Source organism: Apis cerana, linkage group LG2 (assembly GCF_029169275.1).
Source record: "Apis cerana isolate GH-2021 linkage group LG2, AcerK_1.0, whole genome shotgun sequence".
Classification (NCBI taxonomy): domain Eukaryota; kingdom Metazoa; phylum Arthropoda; class Insecta; order Hymenoptera; family Apidae; genus Apis; species Apis cerana.
The window spans coordinates 1131902-1143415 of NC_083853.1; the positions used below are offsets into that span (position 1 = coordinate 1131902).

Here is an 11514-nt window from a genome sequence, read left to right on the forward strand (position 1 = left end):
TTTTTTTTTTTCGTTTTTGTAGAATTTTCGATCGAAATATAATGATCAAAAAAATTTTTATCATCAATAATCGTTATTTGTAATCAAACACAATTTCAGTTAATAAGAAGAAATTATGTAATAGAAGTATAATTTAAATAAATTGATTTTAGAAAATGACGATTATTTTGAATTATTTGAATCAAAAAATATGATTTGTGTAAAATTATCTATTTAGAACATAATTTTTTAAATAAACAATTTTTTCCTCATATTCTCGAAAAAGTATTAATAACTAAAAAGATAATCTATATAAATAAATTATTAGATATTAAATGATTAATTTAATGTTATATAATATTTTAATTATTATCTAATTAAATTAATATTTATTATTATAAGAAATGTTTGATTTATTTTCTTTTATACGTAAAATCAATGATACATTTAATCTTAATATTTGACGAAAAATTTAATATACATTAAATCCTTAAATTAAGCAAATGAAATACGCAATTTAAGAAAAATGCACTAAGTTTAAATTCTTTGTATGTATAGAAACAATTTATTTAAATCAAATTTGTTAAATTTATAACTAATAATATAAGAATATTTTTTATTTGTTTTCTACACAATAAAAATATAATATGCATACAATTATTTAAAATTGGATTTAATTTTTTAAATCATTTTTTCATTCATAAAATTTAAATAAAATAAGAAATTATACTCACTATCATCATTTTTATATTTTTTTAAAAAATTTTTACAAAATACAGTTTTTAAAAAATTAAATAAGATACATGTTACAAAAAATATGTTTCAATTATTCCGATTTAATAATACTTTCGTAAACTTTCGAAATTTTACATGCAAAGGCGTTCTTATTTCAAAACGTCTTTTAACTACTTCACATATTATAAATTTGAATTCGTGACTAAAGCAATTTAAGACGTATTCGCGTGTATGCTTATTGCTGTATATTTTATGAAAATCATTTCCTGTTGCAATAAAATTGAGATTAAAACTTGAGCAGTATTCACTATAACTGTATTTGTTCTCAGCAAACTTCTAATATTCCAATATTTATGAAACAATTGCGAATGCAAAGCAAATAGCTATCAATAGCGAATAAGTTCCCTATGTTCGAACTGACACGAGTTTCTTGTGAAAATTTCAGTCTGCTGTAAGAATCTGTACGTGCATATATAGATGTGCCATAGTAAATTTATTCACAGTGACAGTGGTATTATTTTCAAAACTTGTATATGACAGATTTATGGAAATCTTTTAAAGAAAATTTAAGTTTTGATGTAAATAAATTTATACAAAATGGCATCAATTAATACAATTAGTCGGTCTGTAAAATATGGTCTTTATTTTGCTGCATCATGGCCGGGAGCACCATTTTCGATTTTACATAAATTTTTTTGGACAATTTTTTTTTGTATACTTCATATTTTTCAATACAGTTATTTAATCATGAATTATAAATATGATGCTCTTACAGAAATAATAGATAATATAAGTATTTGCCTGCCACACAGTTTAGTGTGCATCAAATTATTTACTGCTTGGACGCAAAACACGTAAGTTTTAATATTGATTATTCAGTGAAATAAATGCTTATATATATAAAATTAAAAATTGAAATCTAATTATTATATTTACGAAATTTTCGAAATTCTTGAATTTTAAATTACGTATTTTTATTTGTATTAAATTTTAATGCCTAAAATTCTTCGAAGTAAATTAATAATAATAATATTTTCTTTGCAAAAAATTAAATTTTTATATTTTATAGTTTCTTAATATAAACTATTGTAATAAATTGGTGATTTTGTATTATGAGATTAAATATCATCTGAAATGAAATCTACATATAAAGTTGATTGAATTATTAATCATCACTCTTATATATTGTTTATACAAATTATTTTTATTATTAATAATAGTTTATAACAAATTATTAAAATTGAAATATGATAAAATTGGAAAAAGTTATTAAACTTTTAGATATTTAGATTAGATAATTATTGGAAATTGGTATAAAATATAAATTTAAAATGAATTAAATTTAATTAAATTTTACGAATTTAATAGCAATTTAAAATAGATAGTAGAATAATAAATAATATAATATAAATATTATTAAAAAAAATTGTATTCGAAATACAATATTTCACAGTTTGATTCGTAATATTCTATTATCTATGGAAGAAGAATGTCAAAAATATGCAATAATGGATACAGATAATTTAATATCGAAGACGGCCTATTTATCTTATCGTTTAACCAGTACTATAATATGTACTTGTGTAGCATCTACCGTTTTTTATGCAATTGGTATTTTTTCGCATCAAGAAGTTAATGTAACTAAATCTCGAGAATTATTATTAAAAATGAATTTACCTTTTGATACTAACAAATCGCCCATTTACGAGTTTGTAATAATTATACAATATTTTTATCAAGTATCGGCAGCTTTTGTGTTTGGTGTATTTGCCGCGTTTCTTTTGATGATTGTAAGTATTAAACTATTTGTGGTAAGTTATTTTAGATTTCTTTTATTGAGATATCATATTCATATCATATATGAAAAGAAACATTTTTTGTTAAAAGATAAACTTAAAATATACATATATTTTATAATATACACATATATATAAATATATATAATATATAAATATATAAATATATAAATATATAAATATATAAATATATAAATATATGCATATATATATATGCATATATATATATATATTTCCTTTTAAAATTAATTTAACAATTTAATTACAAATATTACTATTTTCTGATGTTATATTATATTATAATTAAATGTTATTTATATAAGATATTTTATATAATTATTTATTTAATTAATATTGAATAGTCTTTTTTATATTAAGTAAATTTTGTATTAGTAAAAATAGTAATAACAGAATTTTTATATGTTTCATAAAAAAATTAAAATGGGTAATGTTTTGTAATTTTTGTATATGTATTTATATATTTATACATATTTTAATATATATATATATAATAAAGAATTATAGCTTTTTAATTTTTAGCAATATAATATTTTTCGATATTAATAATTATATACAAATATACATATATGACAAAATAAAAATAATTCAAGTCATTATATCTATCGCAATATATTTTATACTTTATACTTTGATCGATATTATATCATGTTAAATATATTTTTTTATATTTTTACTTTATTAAAAATAAAAAATTATTATTTTAATAGTTTTTAAAAATTGTCTAAATATATGCATTTAATAATTTTAGCAAAACATTACCTATTTTTAAATAGTTTTTAATTATAGTAAGTTTTTAAATTATATATATTTTTACAATGTAAAATAATTGAGATAATAGCTTATATACCATATAATGTTGCTTAATTATTTATTGTTGTTTACAAACGAAAAATTTATTGCTTAGAAGAAAAAATTATTAAAAATATATTAAGAAAATTCAATATTAAAAAATTAATAATTTAAGTCATATATTTTTCTTAAGTTTAAAATCTTTCGATAAAAAATGTGCGATTATATTGAAACTTATTTTATTTAAGAATTGAGATTATCACATTTAGGTACTTCATGTAGGTTGTCAAATCGATATTATGTGTCAAACGTTAATGAAAACTACGCATAGAGATCAAAAAAAATTAAAATTCTTTATTAAAAGGCATCAAGAAATTATCTTATTGGCAGATAAAATTGAAAAGTTTTTTACTTATATAGCACTTAGTCAACTTGTATCAAATACTCTAATTACTTGTTGTTTGGGTTATCTTATAGTAATTGTAAGTAACATTGTTATATCGTTATATTGTTGTTTAATGATGATGATGATGATGATAATAATAATAATAATAATAATATTGTTGTGTCTCCGAATATGAACACAATTGTGATTGTAAAAAATTATTTTTGATTCGTTAAAGAATTTGAACTCATGAAATGACTTTCCTGATTTTGAATGAAAAATTGAAAGAATTATCTTTATCTCTGATATAATTAATTTCAATAAAATAAAAATTTTTTTCAAAAATATTATTCAATAATTTTTTAATTATGATGTAGTTTATAGAATGCAAACATCTTTTAAAAATAGACAAATCGTTTTTTTATTTTCTTATATTTTCTTATATTTAATATTAATATATTCGTGAAGTATCTTTGGAAATTCGAGAATACAAATTTAAAAAAAATGCAAAAATGTAAAAAATGGTACGATAAATTAAAGATGATTAAAATTGTTTTGTCTTCATCTTGTTTATTTAAGATTAAGTTAAATTACTTGCAATTTATAAAATGAGGCAATAACATCTTTTTTTACACAATTTATTATCATATCTTATACAATCTAATATTTTATCTGACAATTAATGCAAATTAATGCAAATTTAATGCATTTAGATTAGATGAATAACTATTTATATAAAGAAAATTCAATAAACAAATGTGTTCAATAAAAAATCCATGTCCAGTAGTAGAATATAGATTTTTTTGTTCAATGTTTAGAATCCAGCCATAGTTTGAAGCTGAGAGCTTTCAGTTTTGAAACGGATGTTACGACGGACGTTAAATTTAATGAACGTGATGTCGTGGTTACAGTTACAACTGGCGTTTGTTTCGGACGTTGACAAAAATTTTATAGTTTTGAAAAATTCCATATATCTAAATATTTATTGACAATATAGAAATAGCAATTTTATATTGTGTTAAGTAAATATTATGAATTATATTTAAATTAATTGGAAATTAATGAAATTAAATTTCCTATTTATAAGGATTAATTTAATATATATTTACATATATATAAAATAAAAGAACAAATAAAAGAATCTAGCTATAAGAATGTAACTATAAAGATGCAAAATATAATTTTTTTATTTTAATAGTTTATAAATATACACGATTTATAATAAAAAATAGTAAATAAATAAATACTGTAACATTAAGATATACATATCTTATATTCAATGCTCTAAAAAAATTAGACTTGAATCAATTCCACATCTGGTTTTCTTTATTAAATAATTATTAAATAATTATTAATTCAATTATTATTATATCATGTTGTATCTATGTTATACTGACTATCAATCATGTATTTATATAAACAATTGATAAGTAATTATTACATACTAATACAGCATACAGATAAGTAACTATTGCATACTAATGCATATACTACCATAAATGCATATGCATACGCAAAATTTAATAATAACAATCATTTTTTGCATATTTTAAAGATTGCAGAAGACTTATTTAATTTGATTAAGGTTGGATGATATTCTTGATAACATGTGTCAATATATAATATACAATATTATATATAATATACAATATAAGGTTATGATCATCAATGCGATGATTAAAATAAATAATTATTAAAAAAATTTTAAAAACTAACTTTTTATAGCTTTTTTAATTGCAAAAATTTTAATTATTTAAATAATTTTGAAAATCTTAATAATATATATTTTAAACATATTAAAAAAGCAATGAAATGATTACTGCATAATATATGTTATATTAAATCGTTTTATAAATATATTTTTTTAATTATCAGATATAAAATAAAGAATAAGAAAAATATAAAATATGAATATAAGAAATAAAGGAATAATTAAAAATAATTAAAAATTGAATAACAATCATTGATTTTACCAAAGATATTAAAAATGTTTAGTAACAAATTTTTTATACTTGTGTTTCTTGGGAAACAACAATATTTTATTATATATTATTATTATAATGTATTTGCACAAAAATATATAATACAAAAAAAATTTAATATTGCAGACATTACATCTTGGTAATAATATAATATTAATAAAATATATAATGTTTTATGTTGCTGTTTGTTCAGAAGCATTTATATATTGCTTCGCTGGAGAATATCTGAGTATCAAGGTTATTAAAAATATATATAAATATATCGAAATATCAAAATGATCAATTTTTTATTACACTTTTTTTTATCATGGGTAATATAACAAATATTGATTTGTGTATTTTTTTTTATATTCTTCTAATAAAATAATATAATTTTATTAAATCAGATAGTAAATTTTAATATAAAGCGTTTCAATTTAATTTCATATTGAAAAATTTTAATAAATCATTTATTGTGTGAAAAAATGAGATAAAAATGGTTTTGAAAAGAATATAATCTCATATATGTTAAAAAAAATGAATTAATGTATTAATATTAAATAATATATGATAATATATTAATACACTAAATATAATTTTTATAACAAAATATTATGAATGAATAATATAAAGAAATTAAGGAAAATATTTAGAAGATTATTTTAATTTCAAAATTATAAAATGATCCACACAAGACACAATTAGTCTTATTATTATCTAAATATATTAATATTCATTTTATTTAAAATTATTTTCTGCATGCGCTAATTGAAATTGGTTATAGCTAATTATTAATTCCAACAATAACACAAAAATTTGTAATTTTTAAGTTATATATATAAAAATATATACATATATGAAATCGTTGACTATATTTATTATTGCTAGAATCTTGTACATTTTTAAATTACATATTTCCAATTTGACATTTTAAAATTTTTAGCTAAATATTTAATTTTAGATATTTAAAAAATAAATTTATTTTTCTTTATCATTTTTAAATTATGTTGTTATCATATAACAACATAAGTAAACAATTAAATAATGAATAATTATTTTCTATATTATATTTACATTTAAAAATTATTTAATATTAATTATATTTATATAATATATTAAATCTTAGAGTTGTTAGAATCGATATTTCCGAAAATAAATACTAGAGAAAAATATATTTCGATATAATATTACTATTTTGTTAAAGATTGATTAATTCATTGATTTTGTATTATTTATTTTATGAGTAATTTGCAAGTAATTAGATTATATTCTTTTCAAAATCATTATATTTATCTTAATATAGCTATTAATTTACAAATTATTTGTATCGATAGATATTTAATATGGGAATAAAATAAATTTCTCCAATATTATTTAAAAATTTTTTTTTATTATTTTTTTTTTATATTTTTATTATTTTAAAATATTATTTTAAAAATAACAATATTTAAAAAATTTTATTAATAAAATAACATTTTAACTTTTCATTTAAATAAAAAAATCTTTCTTAATTACTAAGTAAAAAACATATATATGTTTTGTAATCAGATTTTTCAAATAAAATATGAAGAGCTTAATTATCTATAGTAATACATAGTAAATAAAATGCATTATATTTTTTATTTAATTTATTATATAGAATTTATAAAATTGTTATAACATTTTATTTATTGTATAAAATAATATAATACATAAAATATAGAATAAAATATATTGTAAAAAATAATATTATAATAATGACTGTTATAAAATAAATATTTTTAGTCATCATTAATAATAATAATATTATTTTATACTATAACCTAAAATCATCGAAATTATATTTTAAAATGACTAAATAATATAATATTTATAAAGAATATTACAAATATAAAAACAATGAAAATAGTTTTTCTATACGTTTTTATTAAAATTTGCTTTATCAATTATTAACAATTTTGTGTAAAAGTGCTGCATAAAAATGCCAATCGAAAATTATTATATCTTATATTATTATATATCTTCATTGATTGGAAAGAAAATTAACTTCAACATTTCTAGAATGTAAGCATAAACTTTAAATAAATATAAAGTATTACTTTATGTTACTACTTATATTATCTCATGTTTCACTTTTATAATTTATAATATAATTATATATCCATTTAGAATCTTTCTGATTTGGAGAAGTTTATTAACTCGATACTATGCACAAATTTTCTTTTTTTCGTTTTTTTCGCTTGATCCTATTTAATGAAAACTCTATCCTATTTCTCGTTGAATCCTAATTAATCCTATCTAAAACTATTAATATTTAAATTCAATTATGTGTCAAGAAAGTTCATGAATAATTTAATGTATTTGAATGAATAATTAAAAAATTTTAAGCTTTATTTATAATTAAAAAATTGACTTTATTAAATTTTATTTTATTGTTAAATCTTTAATGTAATTTCGACACTTACATTTTTTTTTAAAAACATAAAATATAATATTAATATATGTTTTAATGCTTTCTTTTTAAAATTTTATTTTATTTTAGAGTAAATTGATTGCCGATACAGCATATGAATTTCTTTGGTACAACATGAATCCAAATGAAAGCCGACTTTTAATACCCATAATATTGAGAGCCCAAAGAGGATTCACTTTTACTTTTGGAAAATTTGCAACTCTCTCCATGGAAAGTTTTACAGCTGTAAATATAAGCTATTTATATTTTTTTATTTTCAATGATTTTAAATCTATTTATATAATTTTACCAAATTTTTTTTTTATATTAATATTATAAAAATAATATTAAAGATAATTGATTTTACTATTTATATTAGATTTTCTAATAAGTTCGTATTGTTTTTAAACTGAAAGAGTATCTTTTTCAAAAAATAAATAAAAAATATTCGATTATATTGTATATAGATATCATTTTTTGTTTCTTGTAATAATCAAATTAATAAAAATATAAAAAAATAATAATTTGTTGAATTTTGATAGTGCTATTTAATTTTCTTGATTTAACTACTTTCCATTCAATTTTTTTTTCTTCTTTTACGAATCTATAATTGAAAATGTATATAGATCAAATTTAAATTTTAAAAATTAAAATATTTGTATCTCGGCAGTTTTTTGAATTATGTGTTTGTTTAAAATTTATGTTTTAATAAAGTTAAATAAATTTTCTATATTGTTAATAATTTACATTTTCTATTATAATTATTTGTATGTATTATATTACATTAATATACTAGAATATTAACATATTACTAGCTATATAATTGGAATGCTAAAAATTGATTTTAGAAATCAAAAGAAATATAAAAATTGATGTATAAACACATTGATTTAACTATAAAGTTATAATAATTTAAGTTTATAATAACATAATAATATGAAACAGAGATAGAATTATATTATTTCATCTAATGAAATATGCGAACATAAATTTTTTACAACTTAATAAATAATTTATTTTATATTTTTATATTAATTCTATATTTTATATTAATTTTGGTATATATCAACTCGAGAATCAATTAAAAGATAAATATATTATCTATATAATACATATTAAATATTAACGATTTTATTTTTGAGTTTTTCTATGAAATTTTGATGAATATATTTCTTAATTTTTTTTAAAAATAGATATATTTTCAATTTAAGAATAAGAATAAGAAATGTAAGTAATATGCACTAAATATATAAGTAATATACTTATATATAATATGTACTATATAAGTAATAAATTTGAAACAATTTTTACTATAAGAAATATTCACTGAAATATATATATATATATGACTGATAAGGATCAAAACTTTGCTTTTAATGATTTGAAATTATTTGTATAATAATTTATTTTGTTATTCAATTGACATGAGAAATTTGTGACATATTTAAATAAAATCTTTTCTTAAAGTCAGCAAGATGTTGGAAAAATGTATTTATTAACTTGACATTTCAAATTTAAATTAAACGAAAACAACATTTTTTTAAATTTAAATTAAATGAAAACAAAAATATAAATATAATAAAAACAAAATCTTAATTTATTATTAGTGTATTAGAAGAATTTATCTTAAAATGGAACGAAAAAGAAATGTAATCAATATTTTACTTTTTTTTAATAATTAAAATAAAATGAACTTATTGGAAAATTTAATAATAACGTAAAACATTAAATTTTTTTCTTTCAGTGACTGAAATAAAACATTAATTTATATTTTTAGATCATGAAAGCATCAGGATCGTATATGTCTGTATTACTTGCAATGACTTAAAAAATATATTTGCGAATATTGTAATGTAGTTTTTCTTAATTTAAATGTATTTATATTTAATTTGAATTAAATAAATTAATAAATAATAAATTATTAATAACAATAAATGCTTGTATCGAAAAAAGATGCTACCTCATGCATATAAAAATAAAGACAAAGGAAAATGTTAAATATAGAGCATATACATAAATATAAATTCTTTTTATAATTTTACAAAAATTTTTAATATAAATTTTCATTTATGTATATAATTTTTATGATAAACAAACAATTCATATAACTAAATCTATAATAATAATCCATTGATTTTTTTACTATTTATTTTTTTTTCATTTAAATAATTAATATAATCCAGAATTAATATTCAAAAATAAATGAATTCAATTGCACATATAGTTCATTTTTTGAATTATGTTACATTTTTGTTTTTTTCCATAATTGATATTTATACAATCGAAGTGATACTTGATATTAATCCAAATAATAAAATTTCAGATATAACTCAGCTTAATCGAACATTGATAAAAATGGAATTTCAATGAATGGAGTTTATATAAATAAAGTTTTATTAACTTTCTAAAATATTTATACAATTTTAAAAATATTCTCTAAAAAATGTACATATGCACAAATACATATGTACATATGTACATATACAAATATATACATACATATATGAAATGCTCAATAAACAGTTTTATAAATCATTACATGCAATATATTTATTTTGATTAGATTAAGTTAGATAATTACATTTTATCACAAATAAATTTTTTTTTCTTTAAGAAAATCAAGAGATATTTCTGGTAATAATTAGCATTTAGAATGGAGAAATATAATTTATAATATTAGTTTTTTATATCAAAAAATAATTGAAAGAGAATCATCATAATCATAATTGATAATCATAAAAAAATTTTATTCAAATAACATCATAATTATATATAAAATGATTATATAATTATAAAAAATTATTATATATTTTATATATAATATTTTATATATAATATTTATATATATTTTATCTTTTTATAAAAAAAAATAATGGAAAAAGAAAATGAATGATTTAAAAAATATTATCTATAATTGCATTTTTTTTTTGAAAATTTAAAATAAAATACTAATATTTCTCTTGAACAAATTTAAATGCATTATATAACATATTCTATATAAACTTGATTGAATGTAAAGATATCATATGATATATTATATTCAATTAATGAAGCGGTCTCTTGAAGATATTTTTTTTTATATAATATTTATTAAAATGCAAAAGTTTTGAAATATATAAATTTCGATAATTTTTATGATAGTAATTTTTTTTTAACTTAAATACTAAAATATCATTATCAATAAATGAAATATTGCATTTTATAGTTTTTTATATCATATTTTGATGATTTAATAGATTCTTTAGATTATTTTAAATTTTTCAAAAAAAATTGAATATTAAACTTGTTTTAAAGACGAAAACGAAGTGGAATAACAGCTTGAAATAAATAAATATATATATATATATATATATATATATATATATATGTATTGAGATTTTTAAATAGATTTTTATTTAAATTATTAAAATTCTAATT

The 11514-nt window shown here is 17.1% G+C and overlaps 1 protein-coding gene across 1 annotated transcript; it reads left to right on the forward strand.

Annotated features, from left to right (window-relative positions):
• Positions 1-1030: 1030 nt before the first annotated feature.
• LOC133665739 (odorant receptor 13a-like) lies at positions 1031-10007 on the forward strand. The gene is made up of 6 exons (XM_062072027.1): positions 1031-1568; positions 2168-2504; positions 3590-3802; positions 5814-5924; positions 8188-8343; positions 9875-10007. Exons 1-6 carry the CDS (start codon positions 1312-1314, stop codon positions 9923-9925), a joined length of 1125 nt encoding a protein of 374 aa, XP_061928011.1. The 5' UTR covers positions 1031-1311; the 3' UTR covers positions 9926-10007.
• The last annotated feature ends 1507 nt before the right edge of the window (positions 10008-11514 follow it).

Bases quoted from the DNA above. Each gene is read 5' to 3' on its own strand.
- LOC133665739 (XM_062072027.1), top strand. From the start codon at position 1,312: ATGGCATCAATTAATACAATTAGTCGGTCTGTAAAATATGGTCTTTAT. The intron at 1,569-2,167 runs GTAAGTTTTAAT...AATATTTCACAG, and splicing joins ACTGCTTGGACGCAAAACAC to TTTGATTCGTAATATTCTAT. The intron at 2,505-3,589 runs GTAAGTATTAAA...TATCACATTTAG, and splicing joins CCGCGTTTCTTTTGATGATT to GTACTTCATGTAGGTTGTCA.